Below are 21372 nucleotides of genomic sequence, written 5' to 3' on the forward strand. Positions count from 1 at the left end.
GAAATATCCGATTATAAAGCAGCCCTCGTATAAAAATTATCTCCCACTGATGTAGCATTTTACCAGAACCATCAGTTCACAGGCTTAGAAGGCCATCGCTTTCCATAATTACTGGCTTACATCAATACTTTTAGTCAGTATTTAAATAGCCAAAGAGTTTCTATATTCCAGATTTTTCATTTGGACATGCCTTCCTCTCGGACACCCCACAAACTGACAGGAGTGTGAGGAGAGTTGAGTGTGTGAGGGTTCTGGACACCGTTAGGTAATAACATCTTCTCCCTACTTCTCTCTATCTCTGCTTTTGCTCCTTTTCCTGAACCTGCTTTTGGCTTTCCTTCCACTGCTCCTCTGGCACTCTTGTGTGTGAAACAATCACCTGCACCCTAGTTATCCCCATTTGTCCTCGTTCAGCATCTTGCAGCCCCATCAACATCACGCCCTACAAAGCTGCACACTCTAGAAATCCGATGGATCGAACAAAACTCTTGATCACCCCGCCCGATGGGTCTGCGCGGAGGAGGACCGTTCACGGCACAGCGGTGAGTTGGCAGAAGCCCGGCAAGTCTGTGCTGTTTCTTGTGCAGGGGGGACACCACGCCAAGGTGCGGTGTGGGTGCAAGATTGAGGGACAATGACACGTGCCATCCCGTCTATCCCCACCAGTCCTGTATCTGGTTGGCTGGGCGGTAGTGTCCCCATACTTCCTCTGTACTTGGAGGTTTTTTGTTTTTGTTTTTTTTGATAATTTTATTTTTAATGGGGCGACATCAATAAATCAGGATACATATATTCAAAGATAACAACTCCAGGTTATCTTGTCGTTCAATTATGTTGCATACCCATCACCCAAAGTCATATTGTCCTCTGTCACCTTCTATCTAGTTTTCTTTGTGCCCCTCCCCCTCCCCCTTTCCCTGTCTTTCTCCCCCCTCCCCCCCGTAACCACCACACTCTTATCAATGTCTCTTAATTTCACTTTTATGTACTTGGAGGTTTTACTCCCCTAAAAATTGGAATTGTTAAGTGACAACTGCTCTTTGTTCAGTCGTGTACGAGTGACTGAACTACCCGCTGATGCCCACGTACAAACAAGTGCAGTCATGCCTGAGTACTCTCACTTCTGAAAGCAGAAAACTTTGGAGGGGGAAGTGAGCCCGGACCGCTGCCCCTGCCTCTGCCTTTTACTCCAGCGCTATCTGTCCGGAAGCTGGCTGGACTTTCCACGTGGTTCACTAAAAAGCAACATAAAGAGTTTTTCTCTGCTTAGCTAATCCCTGTCAAGGCCCAGTTCTTAAACTATAGTGACAAAGTATTTTACAAACACGAGTAAGTCACTGAATGATCCTTGTAAAGCTATTGGGCTGTGTTATAAACTCAAACTTTACAAGTAAAGAATGTAATTTGTACTTATTATTACTGACGAAGTGACTGAGCTAATGTTAATTTCCACCATGCTATAAAGGCAATGAGGTAACCTGTATGTCTCCAAGAATCTTTCTCCTTCTTTAACTGTGAGCTGTCTGTTGAAAGCCATAGACATTGTGCTATGGTCCTCAGACACTGCTTTGGTCTTCAAGGCCTCACCAGTCAACCAGAAAATCTCATCGTCTCTCTCCCATGGTAATGACATGACCCATTTAATGAAAGGCCGGAACAATTTTTTTTTTAAGTCTTAAGTTCCAAAAGCAATTCAGATTTATAAAGCCGATGGCCACTTAAAAGGATTTTGCTTAGACTTTTGAGGATAATTCGAGGATTGTGAGAAATTAGAGGCTTTGCCTGCACGTAGCACTTTTGAAGCCCTTTAGGCTTTTAGGAAAGACCATTTAATTCATGACTGAGCCAGGCCTCCAGCCCTTCATGCCCAAAGTGAAACAACCTTTGACATCTGGGAAGTTTTCTGTCATTAGCATGTAGGTACTAGCTATGAACAAAAAGCAATAAATAGTTCAGCAGAACTGCTTTGGTCCCAAACATAAGGGTACTTACCAGAGAAGAAGAAGCATTTAGCAAAGGAAAAATATCTTGCTGAGGTTAAAAACAAAACTTAACATTCTAGGAGGGAAGGATGAGAGCTTACCCTTGGCCAACCAACTGAATGAGAGGGATTTTTATCACGTGATCCAGAACCTCTACTTTCTCACTTTCTTTTTTTTTAGGTACTGTCTTACTTTTCATGTATTTGATCTATTGGCTTTCTTTTCACCTCATTACAAACCAAATATTTAGGCAAAAACATACTGCCAGAGAATGACTCCACAGGTCCCGTGTGCCCTGGAGCTGCGCTTGGGCATACAGCAGAGCAAGTAGCCAGTGAGCGTTTGAAAGTGGCAAATGAGACTGACAGACCAATTTTAAATTTAATTTAATTTAAAAAAATTTTAATTGTAGTAAAAAATAAGAAAGTAACAAAATTTACCATCTTCACCACTTTCAAGTGTACAGTTCAGTGGTATTAAGTATCTTTATAATTTAATGCAACCAATCTTTAAACTTTTTAAATCTTGCAAAACTGAAACTATACCTGTAAACAATTCCCCATTTCCTCTTCCCTCCAGCCCCTGACAACGATCAGTTTACTTTCTCTTTGTAAGAGTTTGACCTCTTAGGGCAGGGGCCCCCAAACTTTTTACACAGGGGGCCAGTTCACTGTCCCTCAGACCGTTGGAGGGCCGGACTATAAAAAAAACTATGAACAAATCCCTATGCACACTGTACATATCTTATTTTAAAATAAAAAAACAAAACGGGAACAAATACAATATTTAAAATAAAGAACAAGTAAATTTAAATCAACAAACTGACCCGTATTTCATTGGGAACTATGCTCCACTCACTGACCACCAATGAAAGAGATGCCCCTTCCGGAAGTGCGGCGGGGGCTGGATAAATGGCCACAGGGGGCCGCATGCGGCCTGCGTGGGCCGTAGTTTGGGGACTCCTGTCTTAGGGTATCTAATTAAGATATAAATGGAATTATACAGTGTGTGTCCTCTTAGGGCTGGCTTATTTCACTTAGTATAATGCCCTTGAAGTATGTCCACGTTGTTGCATGTGACAGGATTTTCATTCAAGGCTAATAATATTCCTGTGTGTGTTTGTGCAAGCACACATGCACCCACACCCAGACTCACTCACATATCCATATATATGTATATACACATCACATTTTTGTTCATTTTGACATTTGCATTGCTTCTCTCTCTTGGCTATTGTGAATAGTGCTGCCATAGACGTGTGTGTGCAAGTATCTCTTTGAGATCCTGCCTTCCGTTCTTTTGGATATGTACCGAGAAATGAGATTGTTGGTTCTTATGTAATTCTATTTTTTATTGTTTTGAGGAATGGCCATGCTCTCTTCCATAGTGACTGTACCCTTTTATTTACATTCCCACCAACACTGCCCGAGGATTCCAGGTTTTCTACATCTTCACCAGCACTTGTTGTTTTCTAGGTTTGGTTTGGTTTTGTTTTGTTTATATCAATAGTAGCCATCCTAGTGGGTAGTGAGGTCATTTCTCATTGTGGTTTTGATTTGCATTTCTCTAATTATATGATGCTGAGTATCTTTTCATATGCTTTCTGGCTGTTTGTATATCATCTTTGGAGAAATATCTATTCAAATTCTTTGCTTATTTTCTAATCTTAATCTTTAATTTTGACTTTTTATAAATATTGAGTTATAAGAGTTGTTTATATATTCTGATTGTTAATCCTTAACAGATATATGATTTGCAAATATTTTCTCACATTCTGTAGGTTGCCTTTTTAGTCTATTGATTATGTCCTTTGTTACACAGGAGTTTTAAATCTGATGCATTCCCATTTGTCTATTTTTGCTTTTGCTGCCAGTGCTTTTGGTGTTATAGCCAAATCATTACCAAATTCAATATCATGAAGCTAAAAAAAAAAAAAAAAAAAAAGTTAAAAAAAAAAAGACACAAACTTATAAAAAACTGACCTGTGGTGGTGCAGTGGATAAAGTGTCGACCTGGAAATGCTGAGGTCGCCAGTTCAAAACCCTGGGCTTGCCTGGTCAAGGCATATTTGGGAGTTGATGCTTCCAGCTCCTCCCCCCTTCTTTCTCTCTGTCTCTCTCTCCTCTCTTTCTTTCTCTCTCTCTGTCTCTCTCTCTCCCTCTCTCTCTCCTCTCTAAAAATGAATAAATAAAATAAAAATAAAATAAAAAAGTTTAAAAAAAATATATCATGAAGCTTTCCTCATGTTTTCTTCTAGGAATTTTATAGTTTAAGTCTTACATTCAGGTCATTAATCTATTTTAAGTTAATTTTTGTTTATAGTGTCAGGTAAGTGTTCAGCTACATTCATTTGCATGTGGATATCCACTTCTTCCAGCACCAGTTGTTGAAAAGACTGTCTTTGCCCCAGTAAGTGATCGTGGCACCCTTGTCAAGGATCCTTTATTCTTTTAATTTTGTTTTTATTTTAATTTTAATTTTTCCATTTTGGGGGGAAAAGGGAGAGAAAGAAAGAGAAGCATCAACTTGTTTCACTAAGTTGTTCCATTTAGTTGTGTACTCATTGATTGCTTCTTATACATGCCCTGACCAGGAGTCGAACCCATGATCTCTGGTGTTCGAGCAAGCCAGCCAGGGCCATTGAGGATCCTTTGACCATAGTCACAAAGGTTTATTTCTGTGCTCTCTATCTATTCTATTGGTCTATATATCTGCCTTTATGCCAGCACCACACTGTTATTTTTTAAATTTTAATTTATTGGGGTATACCACACTGTTTTAATTACTGTAGCTTTGTAATATATTTTCAAGTTAGAAGTATAAGATCTCCAACTTTATTTTGCTATTCAGGGTCCCTTGAGGTTCCATATGAACTTAATGTGGATTTTTCCATTTCTGAAAAAAAAAGTTAGATGTTGAATTTTGATAGGGATTGCTTTGCAGAATTGACATCTTAACATTAATGAGTCTTGCTTCTATGAGCACAGATTTATTTATGTCTTCCTTAATTTTTTCTAGCACTGTCTTCTGGATTTCAGTGTACAAGTTATTCCTAAGTATTTTGTTCTTTTTGATGCTATTGTAAATGGAATTGTTTTCTTAATTTCCTTGTCAATTTTCATTTCAATTCATTTAGATCTAAATTCAAATGACTATTATTGAGCACTTGAAATATGTTTTGTGAAACTGCATTTAATTATTTTATTTAATTTTAATTAATTAGATCTAAATTCAAATAACCAAATGTAGCTAGTGGCTACCATATTGGACATCATAGATTTAAAAGATTTCTGTCATCACTAAAGATTCTATTGGACAGTACTGCCTTGGAGTGACTGTCTCTCTTGTCTCTCTTGGAGGTTGTTTGTATTCTCAACCTAACTCTAATTGTAAAATTCAGTCTTTGTCTTGCTGGTAAGTAGTCCAGATCATTGGCACGAGCAGCTTACTGAAGGAGCTCCACCTTAGCCTTGTGGAAAGTGTAAGCAAGGAAGATTATTGTACAGACCGTTGGCTGTTTACTCAGATTGGGATGAGAATCAAGAGCACCTTTGCATGTGTGGTACCCAGATAAGTGAGTGGGTACAAGATCAATGAAAGGATAAAAATAGCTGTCTGCCTGGAAGGGTATTACCTCAAGTATTGAGCATCTTTCCAAACTGTTTTCTCCCTGTTCCCTCCACCCTTTTGAGGTGATTTAAAAGGAGGTCAGTTTTAGGAAAGAAAAAGTTGGTTCAGTACTACTTAAAAAGAAAAAATTGAATCTTATGCACTTGTATGATAGGTTCATTCCCTGATATCTGTCCTATCAAGGTACAGATGAGGAAATTCATACCCAAATCCTCCACATCACAAATCACCCTTCCTTATTTTCCCATTCAGATCTCTCTTTGATCTGACTTCAGTCAAATCAAAACGTTTTGAATAAAAGGGGAAAACTACTTGAAGTGTTTAACCCCAGTCTCCCTTGTGTAGAGCCCTGAGCCTTCCTCTCCGGGGACTAATCCTCCAGAGACATAATTACCACCCTGTACACGTGCCCAGAGGTCCCCTATGGTGGCTGCTGCTTCTGCTGCCCAGGGGCTGCAACTGATCTCCGAGGCCCAATCCCTCACCCTCTGAGACCAGGGGTGGGGTCCAAAAGTGGTTGTGCAGCCTTTAGTGATGTAGAGCTCCCACACCTCTATGACCCCTCTCCTCGCTGGTTTTATTTCAGAAGACAGTATTATTTGACACTTAGATGTTCTCCCACCACCCATAACCCAGTCCGTCAACTAGGGTGCCACCAAGGAAAATGGAGTACTAGAGAAAAAGCAATTAGAAGGGACAATGAAGGGAACAAAAAAGGAAGAAAGAAAAGAACTGAGTGCTTGAACCAGGCTAGAAAAGTAAAGAAGAGAAAGTACGCTGGGAACTTACTGGCCCCGAGACTAGATAGCATTGTGCCGTTTCCTTGTGTACTCGCAGTCTGCTCTCCTGAAGGGAAGCAGGCAGTCACACAGGTGCTTCCCACAAGCATCTGCTTCCATCCCAGGACACGGGGTGAGTTTCAGATACTTGAAATGAGTCTTTTGTACCCTGTGCCTTTTTCTTTGTCCTGAGTAACTTTAGAGTATTAGAACACTTCTCTGGCTTTCCCTTTGCCCATTTCAACATAGGAAAGGTGTCATCCTTCTGGCTGAGTTCCTAGTTGACAATCAGAGGGAGAGCTAATGTTTTGGCCTGCCCTCAGATTACAGTTTTATCCCTAGTGAAGAAGACTAAAAAGAGCTAAACTTTCTCACCTTGAACCTGACTTCCTTCGAGAGCAGAGGGACATTACGTGAGGAAGAACTTCTTTGTATAACAAATGTAAAGAAAAAGGAATGTATTAAAGTCTGATATGACTGACATGTAAATTAAAACAAAAAAAAGATTGAGCTATGGTATGTTCCAGAGAAGTGGATATAAAGGTATGTTTTAATTAAAAATGGGGGAAGTGACTTCTATTTTGACATTTGTTTGGACTAAACCAGATTATGAAAGATTTTCCTCCCAGTAATTTTAGATACAAAGTGTAGATAGGTGCTCTCTAAAAGAATATGTGTTTTTCTTTTTACAAATGTAACTCCAAATCACACATCCAGAACCTCCTTATTAGTGTCACATTGTATTAATTTAGTATAATGTTTGGTTTAAAGCTAACAAAGGCCTTTTGTTGGGATAGAATGGAGATATATAAGAACAGCTAGAAAATATCTGAAAAGTTACTTAATGGATTGCAGCTCCATTGTTGAATACCCTGAATGGGGCCATCCAACATGTGGGGGGAAAAATCTAACGATTGTATTTCTCTGAACTTAGGGCTATAAAAGAGAGAGGGAGAGAGAAAATGTACCCTTCCACCTCACATCCAGTATCCGAAGGGCTTTGTCTCCCTCTCATCTCAAAGCCAGATCGCCAGCCTCCTCCAGACTGTGGTAAGTGGAATAGAAGAGGCTGGCTGGGTTGTTCCGTGCTGGAGAAGTCGTAGCTTCTGTCCTCTGAAAGGGAGCTACCCCTGCCACATGATTTGGCCTTGACTTAGGGAATAACATTTTCCCTTAAAGAAAAAAGAAAACTGCAATGGGTCTTTAAAGTGACTTTGTCTAGCCTGACCTGTGGTGGCGCAGTGGATAAAGTGTCGACCTGGAAATGCTGAGGTCGCCGGTTCGAAACCCTGGGCTTGCCTGGTCAAGGCACATATGGGAGTTGATGCTTCCAGCTCCTCCCCCCTTCTCTCTCTCTGTCTCTCTCTATCCCTCTCTCTCTCCTCCTTAAAAAAATGAATAAATAAATAAAAAATTTACCTAAAAAATAAAAATAAAAATAAATAAAAAAATAAAGTGACTTTGTCTGCGTTTGTCACATAAAAGACAAATGTACAAGGCCAGATACCTTCATTTCTTTTTCATATTTGTGCTCTGGGTATAATACTGGTAAGGGGCTCACGGGAGGAAGATTCTAGCAAGCCTATTCTGACAGGTTCCTTTCCCTTTGTGTTGTTTGTTTGCCTCCCAGGCTGCCGTCCAAGTCCCTTCCCCATTTGCCTGGCACACCCAGACCAGCATCCTCCTTGTCTCTTGGATCAGCCAAAGCCGCCCCTGCCCAGATCCGGCCCTTATCCCCCGGCAACATCCGCCCTGTCAAGAGAGAAGTCAGAGTGGAACCTGAGAGAAAAGAGCCCGAGAGGGAACCTCTGAAAGTTGCCAATGAGCCCTCACTAAAGGGCAGAGCACCTTTAGTGAAGGTAGAAGAAGCCACAGTGGAAGAGGGGACACCCGGTGAGCCAGAGGCTGCCTCTGGTAAGAATCCACTGACTTGTGATGGAATCCACATTGCTCGCTCTCTCCCTCTTTCTCCTGCCTTTTTACTTTCTCTTTCTTGGGGACTTGGAAGTTTTATTCTGAGGCTAATTTGGGGACCTTTCTTAAGTATCATTTTATTACATATAAAGAAAGTAGAAGTGTACCTCCAAAAGCTTCCTGTTGGAGCCGTAACACATCAATTCAGTAAAGGTTTCTGATTTCTTTATTTTCACAAAATGTGCTATTCAGAGCCCCTGCATCAGGAACACTCGTATTACGTATTATCTCTTGCTGTTTTACAAATTCTCCTAAAAATTTGCAGCATAAAACAACAACAAGCAGTTATTATATCACACAGACTCTTGGAGCAGCCTGATTTGGGAGCAGCTTAGCTGCGTTGTTAGAGGATGGCCCATACACGTGGTGTTGGCAGATGGTCTTGGTTTAATGACGTGAACCTCTCCGTTAGGTTGTTTGATGTCCTCACACTGTCTGCCTGCTCTGCTGGCTTCCCCCAGAGTGAGTGATCTAAGAGAGAGAATCCCAAGGAATCCACAGTATCTTTAATGCCTGGTCTGAGAAGCCTCGCATGTCACAATTCTGTCATATTCTATTCATTGGAAGCAAGTCCCTAGGTTCAACTCCAACTCAAGTGGAGGGTGTTAGTCTCCACCATTTAAAGAGAGTGTTGTTGCCTGACCTGTGGTGGCGCAGTGGATAAAGCATCGACCTGGAAATGCTGAGGTCGCCAGTTCGAAACCCTGGGCTTGCCTGGTCAAGGCACATATGGGAGTTGATGCTTCCAACTCCTCCTCCCTTCTCTCTCTCTATCTCTCTCTCTTCTCTCTCTCTCTCTCTATCTCTCTCTCTCTCTCCTCTCTAAAAATGAATAAATAAAATAAAAAAATAAAAACACAATAAAGAGTGTTGTCAAAGAACTTGTGCAAATGTTTCTAAACCACCAGTACCTAATAATGTTTCAAACTTCAGAAGCTTGGCCCCACCTCTGATTCTACTGAATCAGAATATGTGATGGATCCAAGGACTTGAAAAGATGCTAAGCTCTCCAGTTGACTCCTGGCAGGTAGAGGAATGCCAGAAAAGATACAGAGTGGCCAGTTATCATCCCACTCCTGCTCCTGCTGGGGTTTAAGGACCACTGGCCTAGCCTGTGTGCTTGACAGAGGTCGGGATTGTTTTTTACCAAAGACTCAGTGCATCTCATCTCTCCTCGGCTAACCAGAAGCTGTTTAGAAGTTTGAAATCACCTGGAACTGGGAATTCAGTGTTTCTTGTTGAAAATTGTCTTTATTCAAAGGTTTTCTTCTCCCTAAGACTTAATTTGAAGACAGAAGGTAGGGGCAAAGAAAGAACTGATGATTCAAGATGAATGGGGTTGTTAGAGAATAGAGGAGTCCGATGTTGGTTTGCATGCAAAGGAGAGAGAAAGGCCAAAGAGCGTCCTGAGCATTAAGAAAAGCCTTTGGGCCTGACCAGGTGGTGGCGCAGTGGATAGAGCGTCGGACTGGGATGCGGAAGGACCCAGGTTCGAGACCCCGAGGTCGCCAGCTTGAGCGCGGGCTCATCTGGCTTGAGCAAAGAGCTCACCAGCTTGGACCCAAGGTCGCTGGCTTGAGCAAGGGGTCACTCGGTCTGCTGAAGGCCCACAGTCAAGGCACATGTGAGAAAGCAATCAATGAACAACTAAGAAGTCGCAACGCGCAACGAGAAACTGATAATTGATGCTTCTCATCTCTCTCCGTTCCTGTCTGTCTGTCCCTGTCTATCTCTGCCTCTGTAAAAAAAAAAAAAGAAAAAAAGAAAAGCCTTTAGGAGCAGAAAGAGGAATGTAGATCATCACAGGAGGGGTTGGAATGGTTGGGTACCAGAGATCACACTTTGCAGTGGTGCCTCTGTGTGGTGATCCCTGCTCTGACAGCTCGCTAGGTCATTTTCCTGAATTTGAAAGAGATCAGAGAACTTCTGTCCCATCCTGAATCTTGGCATTAGGACTAGGTTCTACAAGGTGTCGGAGTGCCAGCTCCTGAAGTGGAAACTGGCTCCTCCTGCCTCAGACCTGCGGACAGCTCTAGGTAGACAAAAGAAACATCTTCACTGGGTGTCATCTTCCCAGCCTGAGTCTGAGCTCGTGGCATGGACACTGAGGACGTTCAGCTTTAGTCCTGCAGTAATGAACAGTCACTAAAGAGAAGGATTTTTAAATTGTAATCAAAGGCAAATGGTAGATCTCACCTTCTGTTTGCTCAGGGTATAACTTCCCACAGAACCTAACGCAAGGTGCTATGCTCAGTTCACATTCAACATACATTGTTAACTGATTTTAACTTGTGTAAAATAAGACTTGTTGAGAAGTGTGGGCTTTGTGGATGTCTCACTTACACATGCAGCTTTTTGTTATCTGTTGCTGGGTTACAGATAGAATACAGTGAAACCGTGAGAACACGCAGTAATAAACATTCCCTTTTCTTTGATAACGATGAATTCTAGGCAGGGCTGTGGGGAATGCTAGTTTTTGTTTGGCTCTTTGGGTTTTGTTTCCAATTGGTTTTCTCCTTGTACCTGTTTGTACAGCTGCTCCAGCCCCGGCCCCAGCTTCGACCCCAGCTCCAGCTCCGGCTCCGGCTCCAGCCCTAGTCCCGGCCCCGCCCCTGCCGCCATCCACTGTGACTGCCACTGCGTCTCCTAAGACCTCGGCCGGCACCACCGACCCCGAAGAGGCCACGAGGCTGCTAGCTGAGAAGAGGCGGCTGGCCCGGGAGCAGAGAGAGAAGGAGGAAAGGGAGAAGCGAGAGAGGGAAGAACTCGAGAGGTAAAGGAGTGACATTGCTGAGCGACGTCATAGGGATACCATGATACCTTGGATTCAGTCTTGAATGTGAAAAATAATTCCGAATTACTCTGACCTGGTGTTGTTCCTGTGACCACTAAGTGATTTTTTTTTTTTTTTTTTTGTATTTTTCTGAAGCTGGAAACGGGGAGAGACAGTCAGACAGACTCCCGCATGTGCCCGACCGGGATCCACCCAGCATGCCCACCAGGGGCGACGCTCTGCCCACCAGGGGGCGATGCTCTGCCCCTCTGGGGCGTCGCTCTGTTGCACTGATTTTTTTTATTACATTTTTTTATTATCATGACAGTGCATCATCAATGGCGAAAAGTTTAAAGAAAAAAAACCTCTAATCTTAGCAATATTCAATAATTGACTGCTGCTGCTTCTCCTAAGACCTCAGCCGGCACCACCGACCCCGAAGAAGCCACAAGGCTGCCAGCTGAGAAGAGGCGGCTGGCCCGGGAGCAGTCTTCCTTTTCTGTTTATTTTATTGATTTTAGAGAGAGAAAGGGAGAGAGTGAGAGAGAGATAAAAACATTGATCTGTTCCTATATGTGCCCTGACCAGGGATTGAACCAGCAACCTTTGCACTTCAGAACAGTGCTCTAACCAACTGAGCTATCCGATGGCCAGGGCAATAATCATATAGATTTTGAATAATTCTTTACAATCTCTGTGACTAGTGTGTGGTCATATATACAAAAATACATACACATATAGAGGCCTGACCTGTGGTGGCGCAGTTGGATAAAGCGTCGACCTGGAACGCTGAGGTCGCCGGTTCAAAACCCTGGGCTTACCTGGTCAAGGCACATATGGGAGTTGATGCTTCCTGCTCCTCCCTCCCCCTTCTCTCTCTCTCTTTCTCGCTCTCTCTCCTCTCTAAAAATTAATAAAAATAGGCCCTGGCCGGTTGGCTCAGTGGTAGAGCATCGGCCTGGCGTGCAGAAGTCCCGGGTTCGATTCCTGGCCAGGGCACACAGGAGAAGCGCCCATCTGCTTCTCCACCCCTCCCCCTCTCCTTCCTCTCTCTCTCCTCCCCTCCCGCAGCCGAGGCTCCATTGGAGCAAAGATGGCCCGGGTGCTGGGGATGGCTCCTTGGCCTCTGCCCCAGGCGCTAGAGTGGCTCTGGTCACGGCAGAGCGAGGCCCGGAGGGGCAGAGCGTCGCCCCCTGGTGGGCGTGCCAGGTGGATCCCGGTCGGGCGCATGCGGAAGTCTGTCTGACTGTCTCTCCCTGTTTCTAGCTTCAGAAAATAAAAATAAAAATAAAAATAAAAATAAAAAATAAAATAAATAAACATCAGTAAAAATTAATAAAAAAGAAAAATAAAAAAAAATACATACACATATAGATACTGCTCACAAAAATTAGGGCATGTTTTATCGCTTCATATTCATTTTTAAATATCCCCTAATTTTGTGAGCAGTATATTTACATAGTTAAAACTACAATAGCAGTACAATTGCAAGGGCTGGGGTTTGTTTTATTTAACATATCTCTTATCTCCATGTTTCCTCGTTATCTTTCGAATTATCATTTTAAGGTTGAATAGAAAGCATTCCTTTTCTTCCTGCCAGCTCGCAGTCCTCTCCGAGGGTAACTGGTGAGATAGGTCGTACCCCGTGATGGCCTGCCAGACACCACTGCCATGGATAGTTTGCTTAATTGGGCTCCTTCTGGGGCTAATAAGGCCAATGTCAATATAATTGTTCTTCAAATAAATGAACTGCACCTTGGGGAGGAAGGGCAGCCGTCCTGGAGCTTGGTCCCCACAGGGAGCACACACAGGCCACCTTCCTCCCGTCCTATGAGAGGCCGTTATAACCTTTCTTTATTGCCCAAGTATTGGGTGGGGGGAGGGGCTTCAAATGAGTCTCAGCCTTTAAAGGTAGTTAAGTTGAAGATTCTTTTATAAAACAAGCTCTCCCCCGAATATAAGTGGTTACATTTTACGGCAAGGCAACAGGACGGGGAGATGAGGAGGGAGAGTAGAAGGTGGGTTCAGTTGGTCCCTGAACGACCTGGATGGAATGTGTCCAGTGGAGACTTCGCCAGACCTCTGAGCAGACCGTCCTGTTAGTACCTGAGCCTCTCTCCAAGGAACTTCCCTTCTGTATCTTTGCTTTGTCCTTCCCTTGCTCCAGACAGAAGAGAGAGGAACTGGCCCAGAAGGTGGCGGAGGAGAGGACGCGCCGGGAGGAAGAAGCCCGCCGGCTGGAAGCCGAGCAGGCCCGGGACCGGGAGGAGCAGCAGCGGCGGCAGGCGGAGGAGCGCGCGCGGCGGGAGCGGGAGGAGCTGGAGCGGCTCCAGAAGCAGGTGCACTCCCCAGGCACGCGGAGGGGTCGCTCATCTCGGATGAGCCGAGGGAAAGGGGCAGCGGGCTGCTCTGAGTCTTATGCATGCCCTCATTTTCTGCACGTTTGCCTTCATCTCTGGCCGCCCAAGAGATTGAGGCAGCAGGCCAGGCCAGCCTGATTGTAAGAAGCACATGCCAACTTCTTGTTTTTAGAAAGAAGAAGAAGCTCGTGTTCGTGAAGAAGCAGAGAGGGTCCGGCAGGAACGGGAGAAGCATTTCCAGAGAGAAGAGCAGGAGCGCCTGGAGAGAAAGAAGGTAGTGGCATCGAACCCAGAAGCCTAGGACGCCGGCTGTTCCGATTGTCTAGTCTTGCAGCCATAAAGCCCAAGAGACTCGGTCATGGCCATCAGGAAACAAACATGTTCTGCCCATTCTGGATAAACTAAACTAGCTTTCAGTATAATAATCTCCTACAAAGAAATCACTGTATTTCAACCTTCACCGCAAAGTTACTTCCAGTTCATGGGGTGTAAGGCAGTTCTAACTTTTTGGAATAACTCCAATTAAGACAAAGCAGATGTGTTTTAATGACCTGCTATTTGCTTAGTAAATGAAATGTGCTAGGCTCTGTTTCTCTCTCTATCTGATCTGTTCACTCAATTCTTCCTCTCGTACAGAGACTTGAGGAGATTATGAAAAGAACCAGGAGAACAGAAGCTATAGAGAAGGTATTGAGCTTTTTAGCTATTCTTAATGGCTTTTATTTTATTTTTCTTTACTTTACTTGTAACGTTAACATTGAAAAGTCTTCTTCTCCTCTTTTTCTTTGGTAGAAAACTGTTGATCAAAGGAATGGAGATATAGCCAAGGGAGTGCTCCCTGGAGGAACAGGTATTTTTTTTAATTGAACTTAACTGGGGTGACACGAAACCGGTATTTATTTCAAAGAACTCAATTCAAATACAGAATATTTGAATGGACTTTCTAGAGGTCAAGATATTCATTGACTGATTAAAAAAACAAAGAGAGGCCCTGGCCGGTTGGTTCAGCGGTAGAGCGTCGGCCTGGCATGTGGGGGACCCGGGTTCGATTCCCGGCCGCGGCACATAGGAGAAGCGCCCATTTGCTTCTCCACCCCCCCCCTCCTTCCTCTCTGTCTCTCTCTTCCCCTCCCGCAGCCGAGGCTCCATTGGAGCAAGGATGGCCCGGGCGCTGGGGATGGCTCCTTGGCCTCTGCCCCAGGCGCTCGAGTGGCTCTGGTCACGGCAGAGCAACGCCCCAGAGGGGCAGAGCTTCGCCCCCTGGTGGGCAGAGCATCGCCCCTGGTGGGTGTGCCGGGTGGATCCCGGTCGGGCGCATGCGGGAGTCTGTCTGACTGCCTCTCCCCGTTTTCAGCTTCAGAAAAATACAAAAAAAAACACAAAGAGATATCGTTGACCCACAGAAGCTTAGGTGTGTGTCATTTCTCCCACAAATTCTCCCCTGTGTACAACTCTCTCTAGCATTTCTGGAAGATGTGTTTTTCACATTTGTTTATACACAAACGGAGTGTTTAATATCTTAAATCATATTATATATAACTGTGTATGTATATATATATCTGTATATGTCTGTGATTAAGGCTATATAGATACATATTATTGTACATACATATGTGTATATACATAATTAAAATTTTTTCTTTGCATTTCCAAATTTAAATTTCATTTAAACATACACATTTTGACAACTTGTACCTACAACAATTCTTGGAAACAGATTTATTTATTTATTTATTTATTTATTTTAATTTTTCTGAAGCTGGAAACAGGGAGAGACAGTCAGACAGACTCCCGCATGCGCCCGACCAGGATCCACCCGGCACGCCCACCAGGGGCGACGCTCTGCCCACCAGGGGGCGATGCTCTGCCCATCCTGGGTGTCGCCATGTTGCGACCAGAGCCACTCGAGCGCCTGGGGCAGAGGCCACAGAGCCATCCCCAGCGCCCGGGCCATGTTTGCTCCAATGGAGCCTTGGCTGCGGGAGGGGAAGAGAGAAACAGAGAGGAAAGCACGGCGGAGGGGTGGAGAAGCAAATGGGCGCTTCTCCTGTATGCCCTGGCCGGGAATCGAACCCGGGTCCTCCGCACGCTAGGCCGACGCTCTACCGCTGAGCCAACCGGCCAGGGCCTTGGAAACAGATTTAAATGTTACTTCTTTTAGTTCTGACTTCAGAATGGAGTTAAAATTTAAAATCGGTTGAAATTTCATCAGAAAGTTGTTTGTATGCTATAGACAGATGATTAATTTCTTGGTAATTTTAAACCAGATGTGGCTTAAATGAAAATGGCCTTAGTGTTTTAGTACTCAGTATCAGCTGCTATTTACTAAATGCCCTTTCTCTGTCAGGTATACCCTGCATACATTCTCTTGTTCAAATTCCACTGCAGCCTTGTGAGGTAGAAGGTGCTTTATCTTGGAGTCAACAACAATTTTCAGAGACCTGCTCTCTGCCCAGCCCTGTTGTAGGTGCTAGGATTCAGTGTGACCAAGAACAGGCAGGACCCGCCCTCCCAGAGGTACTTACATTGAGTGATAGTCCCACTTGGCACAGCTGGAGTCCAAGTCACCACCTTCTAATTCTGTTTTTATATGACCCCACGTGACCTTCATGATTGTACATATAGGTGACTGTAGGTAGTTCCTCATTCAAGCCTTCCTCTTTTCTCATCTGCAATATGCATATGAAAAGAAAGGACCAGAGGTACCTCAGTTTTCCTTTTCTTTTTCTTTTTAAAGATTAAAGATCAAATGAAGTGATTTCTGTGAAAGAATATTCTGATAGTCCTGAGGGTTTTCAAATGTAAAATACCTGTGTAAAAGCCAGTAGCCACAGCCGCCATCACAGCCGCCTGGCCTGTGCTGGTTCGCATTTGATTTGGACAGACAGTAATAAAACAACAGAGCCAAGAACTGGTGGGCCATTACCTTTAATCCTAGCTCGCACCCGGCGGGCAAGAAATGCACACAGTGGGAAAACACTTCCCTTTCCATTCAGGGCTCCCAAAGCCACTGACTTATTCAAATTTCCTAGAATCAAAGGTTTCTGCCTGACCAGGCAGTGGCACGGTGGATAGAGCGTCGCACTGGAATGTGGAAGAGCCCGGGTTCGAGACCCCAAGGTCGCTGGCTTGAGCAAAGAGTTCACCAGCTTGGACCCAAGGTCGCTGGCTCCAGCAAGAGGTTGTTCAGTCTGCTGAAGGCCCTTGGTCAAGGCACATATGAGAAAGCAATCGGTGAACGGCTAAGATGTCGCAGCGAAAAACTGATGATTGATGCTTCTCATCTCTCTCCGTTCCTGTCTGTCTGTCCCTATCTATCCCTCTCTCTATAAATTAAAAAAAAAAAAAAAGGTTTCTACCTCACCAGCCTATTCACCTCTGTTCCCCATCTCCTTCTCCCTGCACAAACTCCGCACAAACTAGCTTCTCCTTTAGCACTCCGCCGTCTTGACTGCTTCTCCTCCCCTCTACGTGGCCTTTCTCTGCTCTGCTCCAGCATGGGTTCCTCTGCCCCATTTTATAGTGTAGAAATCAAAACCTTTAATCCAATATACAAACAAGAAAGTCTCCAGTACAAAGTCCCTTTTAAAACTAAGCCTTAGGCTATAACAACCCTGCCTGCTTATAGCCTGTCCCCCACGCTCAATGCAAAGTATAAGCAAGCAAACATATATATCATATTTACAAACTTATTTGACCAACATTTTACCCCTTTTGCTTGCTTCAAAATCTGAAGCACAGGTATTTCTGCACAAGGAAATTAGGCACATAACACAAATTACAACAACATGACAAATCATACAATTTCAATAATTACAAAGGTACATTTCACCAGTCTCTGAGCAGTTTTCTAAAAGCACAATATGTCCTTGGACTTCTTTCAAGCCATGGGAAAAGCTTCCTGGGACAGGGGAAGGGCCTCCCAGCAAAGCCGCCCACCATCCCCATCAGAGTATTTCACATTGTCCAAAATCCATAAGTCCATCCAACAAAGGAGCCAGTGCCCACTCCGGTCATAGTCCAGGAATCAGTCCACACACATGGGGCCTCAGCCACCCCCCTCATTCCTGCTGTCCTGGCAAGTCTTACACTGTCCCAAGGAGGAGCACATGGCAATGGCAGTCAGCATTTCCATCTCTGCTCCAGAGGCATGATGGCATGCATTCACCCCTATGTCCCAAGATCGCAGACCTACCAGGGGTGTAAAAGGTACTCCTTGCTGCTGGGCTCTCATCTTCTGGAGACTGAGGATTGCAACTCCAGCCCGATTCTCCTCATCCTCCAAAGAGGAACTGAAAACACCAGCTCCCGCTGCTGGGCTCAAACCCTGTGCTGCCGCTGCCTTCTGCTCTGCAGGCCTTGCAGCCCCAGCCACAGCCCTGGCCTCCCACCGCTGTTGGCTCTCCACAATGTCCAGGGCAATCTGCAACTCACGAACCTGTGATTCCTTCTCCAGGGCTTGCTCCAGCTCCAGGGTCGGTATCTCTTTCTCCCACGTTTGCTCCAGCTCCTTCCACTGCTCAGTTTGCAGGTCCCGGGCAGCCTCTTCCACAGAGCTCTCGGTTTTCTCACGCATGGCTGTAAAAGTCAGCCAGCCTGCAGCCCCCTAAAGGACAGCCATAGGAAACCATAACAGCAACCAGTCCTCTACACCACCGCTTAAAAGATGGCTCCATACTGAACTGTATTGAATCCTGCCACAGACTATGCCAAATGTAAGGCCAGGGGCCGCCATCGTGGCCATTCACATGCAGGTTCTCATTGAATTCAGGAAGATGGTAATAAAACAATGGAGCCAAAAACTGGTGAGCCGTCATCTTTAATCCTAGCTCGCACCCGGCGGGCAAGAAATACACACAGTGGGAAAACACTTCCCTTTCCATTCAGGGCTCCCAAAGCCACTGACTCATCCAAGTTTCCTAGAATCAAAGTTTTCTACCTCACCAGCCTTATTCACTCTTTTCCTCATCTTCTTCCTGCACAAAGTGGCTTCTCCTTTAGCACTTCACCATCTTGGCTGCTTCTCCTCCCCTCCACATGGCCTTTCTCTGCTCTCCTTCACCATGGGTTCCTCTGCCCCATTTTATAGTGTAGAAATCAAAACCTTTAATCCAATGTACAAACAAGGAAGTCTCTGATACAAAGTCACTTAGGTTAGGAAAGGCTTAGTCTTAAAACTAAGCCTTAGGCTATAATGACCCTGCCTGCTTACAGCCTGTCCCCCACACCCAATACAAACTATAAGCGAGCAAACATATATATCATATTTACAAACTTAGGATTTGGTTTTATTTCAATAGAGCTTATCCTAGTTTCTCTATGTCATGCTCTGTTTAAGATGCCCTAATTGTGATTGTTTAGAGAGTACCCCTGGTGGTTGCATATTAACTCTATTGCATTTTTAGCAGATGTCTCCAAGAATGTACTACATAAGCTGCAAGCAGGCAGAGCACCCAGTGAAAGTAATCAGAATGAGCATTTCAGGATGTAAATTGCACGAGCTCTGGATTATCTGAGTGGCTGATGCTGTAGTGTGTGCATGGCCTGGCTCCTTATTGTTACTGGTTTACCTTTCCCCTCCCTGCTGTTGCCCTTGTCAATTCTTTCAGTATTCTTTGTACCTCAGTCCGAGAATAAAAAGAGGTAAGAGGGAAGATTAAACTTCTCAGTTGTCATGCCAGTATTTTTATCAATACTCATCAAATACTGGTTTGAATTAATACTACTGTTGGTCAAATAAGTTTGTAAGTATGATATATATGTTTACTCGCTTATACTTTGCATTGGGTGTTGGGGACAGGCTGTAAGCAGGCAGGGTCGTTATAGCCTAAGGCTTAGTTTTAAGACTAAGCCTTTCCCGCCCTTTTTTTATTTTTATTTATTTTTTATTTTTATTTTACAGAGACAGAGAGTCAGAGAGAGGGACAGACAGGGACAGACAGACAGGAACAGAGAGATGAGAAGCATCAATCATTAGTTTTTCATTGCATGTTGTGACACCTCAGTTGTTCATCGATTGCCCTCTCATACGTGCCCCGACCGCGGGCCTTCAGCAGACCGAGTAACCCCTCGCTCAAGCTGGCGACCCCGGGGTCTCGAACCTGGGTCCTCCGCATCCCAGTCCGACGCTCTATCCACTGCGTCACTGCCCGGTCAGGCCTTTCCTGCCCTTTTAATACTAAGATCTTTTCAAAACAGCTTTTCCCCACACCCTTGACTGTTGCATGATGTGAGGTGATACACTCTCATGAGGAATCCCATCATGCCTCAGATAAGTGACTGTATCAGAGACTTCCCTGTTTGTATATTGGATTAAAGGTTTTGATTTCTACACTATAAAATGGGGCAGAGGAGCCCATGCTGGAGGAGAGCAGAGAACGGCCACGTGGAGGAGAGGAGAAGCAGCCAAAATGGTGGAGTGCTGAAGGAGAAGCCAGTTTGTACAGAGTTTGTGCAGAGCGAAGGAGTTAGGGAATAGAGGTGAATAAGGCTGGTGAGGTAGGAACCTTTAATTCTAGGAAACTCGGATAAGTCAGTGGTTTTGAAAGCCCTGAATGGAAAGGGAAGTGTTTTCCCACTGTATGTATTTCTTGCCCGCCGGGTGCAAGCTAGGATTAAAGCTAATGGCCCACCAGTTCTTGGCTCCGTTGTTTCATTACCGTCTGTACTAATCAAATGCAAACCTGCAAGGCCCAGGCGGCTCTGATGGTGGCCGCGGCTACTGGCTTAACAACTACCACTAAAAAAAGACCTGAGATTATCTGGCTAACAAGCATTTCTCCTCTCTTGGCCCCACATCGGGTTGGGGGCTTAGGGGTGTTACCAGTTGTAGAGCCAGTAGTCATGGCTTTACATCAAAGGCGCCTGGCCAACACAGGTTCAGGTTTGATTCGGACTGATGGTAATGAAACAGTTGAGCCAAAAGCTGGTGTTCCATTGTCCTTTATTCTAGACTTGCACTCGGCAGGTGAGAAATATACACAGCAGAAAATACTTCCCTTTCCATTCAGGGCTCCGAAAGCCACTGACTCATCCAAGTTTCTTAGAATCAAAGGTTTCTACCTCACCCGTCTTATTCACCTCTGTTCCCCATTCCTTCTAATCTGCCATTCTGGCTGCCTCCTCCACATGGCTTCCCTGCCCTGCCTCCTTGGGCTCTTCCTAGAACATAATCACTCTTCCCCCGGAACAACGTGATCTCTCTTCCTTTTAAAACCTTTTGGCACAGAAGCCCTCCCCCAACACACATTAGTATAATCACGCCCATCCCAAGCAAGAAGGGCAACTAATATCACTTGGGCAACAGGCATTCATGTGAGCAGCGCCATCTTTAACAAAGTGAGCATAATATATTTTATCTGCCAAACCAGTGCTCCAAAGAGAATTCCAGGGCAGACAGGTGGGCAGGTGAGTCTGGAGACTCATGAGAAGTCTTCTCAGAAGCTGCCTATTACCAGCTTTGCAAATTTTGGCAGCTTTAAAGTTACAAATAACTTCTTTGCTTCAGTTATTGGACTCTTTGTACCTCTGCTGGTTTTATTGAATTTGTGCCAGACTGTTGAAATAAAACTTAGTTGGAATTATTTTAGTTATTTTCTCATATCAAAATAAAATCATAAACTACCACAAATTTCCCGGCAACTCTGACCTATATGAAGGTTTACAGGACTTAAAGGAACCCTGTCCCAAAGTTTAGAGTCACTCATCAGTATTGTTGGCTTAACCTGGACTCTGACATTGATTGAGCATTGAATAACAAGGTGGAACAGTTAAGTACAATTCTTGAAATCCCTAACATTCTAAGTGTGACTAGAACTACACTGAGTTTTAAAAGATATTTTTTACCACTGAAGGGTTTTCATGGTGATTGGTTG

The 21372-nt window shown here is 44.4% G+C and overlaps 1 protein-coding gene across 8 annotated transcripts in view; it reads left to right on the forward strand.

Annotated features, from left to right (window-relative positions):
• Positions 1 to 21372, forward strand: part of MAP7 (microtubule associated protein 7) — a 178243-nt gene that overhangs the window by 142601 nt on the left and 14270 nt on the right. For 5 of the 8 annotated variants that reach the window (XM_066373153.1, XM_066373158.1, XM_066373155.1 and 2 more), the window contains 8 exons: positions 391 to 542; positions 7326 to 7441; positions 8022 to 8305; positions 10901 to 11138; positions 13306 to 13477; positions 13671 to 13772; positions 14135 to 14185; positions 14291 to 14348. In XM_066373153.1, the coding sequence (XP_066229250.1) occupies positions 391 to 542; positions 7326 to 7441; positions 8022 to 8305; positions 10901 to 11138; positions 13306 to 13477; positions 13671 to 13772; positions 14135 to 14185; positions 14291 to 14348 (1173 nt within the window). The remainder of the gene's footprint in view (positions 1 to 390; positions 543 to 7325; positions 7442 to 8021; positions 8306 to 10900; positions 11139 to 13305; positions 13478 to 13670; positions 13773 to 14134; positions 14186 to 14290; positions 14349 to 21372) is intronic. The other 3 variants (XM_066373156.1, XM_066373157.1, XM_066373151.1) reach the window with 1 other exon arrangement.

The sequence above is a fragment of the Saccopteryx leptura genome, chromosome 3 (assembly GCF_036850995.1).
Source record: "Saccopteryx leptura isolate mSacLep1 chromosome 3, mSacLep1_pri_phased_curated, whole genome shotgun sequence".
Taxonomy (NCBI): Eukaryota; Metazoa; Chordata; class Mammalia; order Chiroptera; family Emballonuridae; genus Saccopteryx; species Saccopteryx leptura.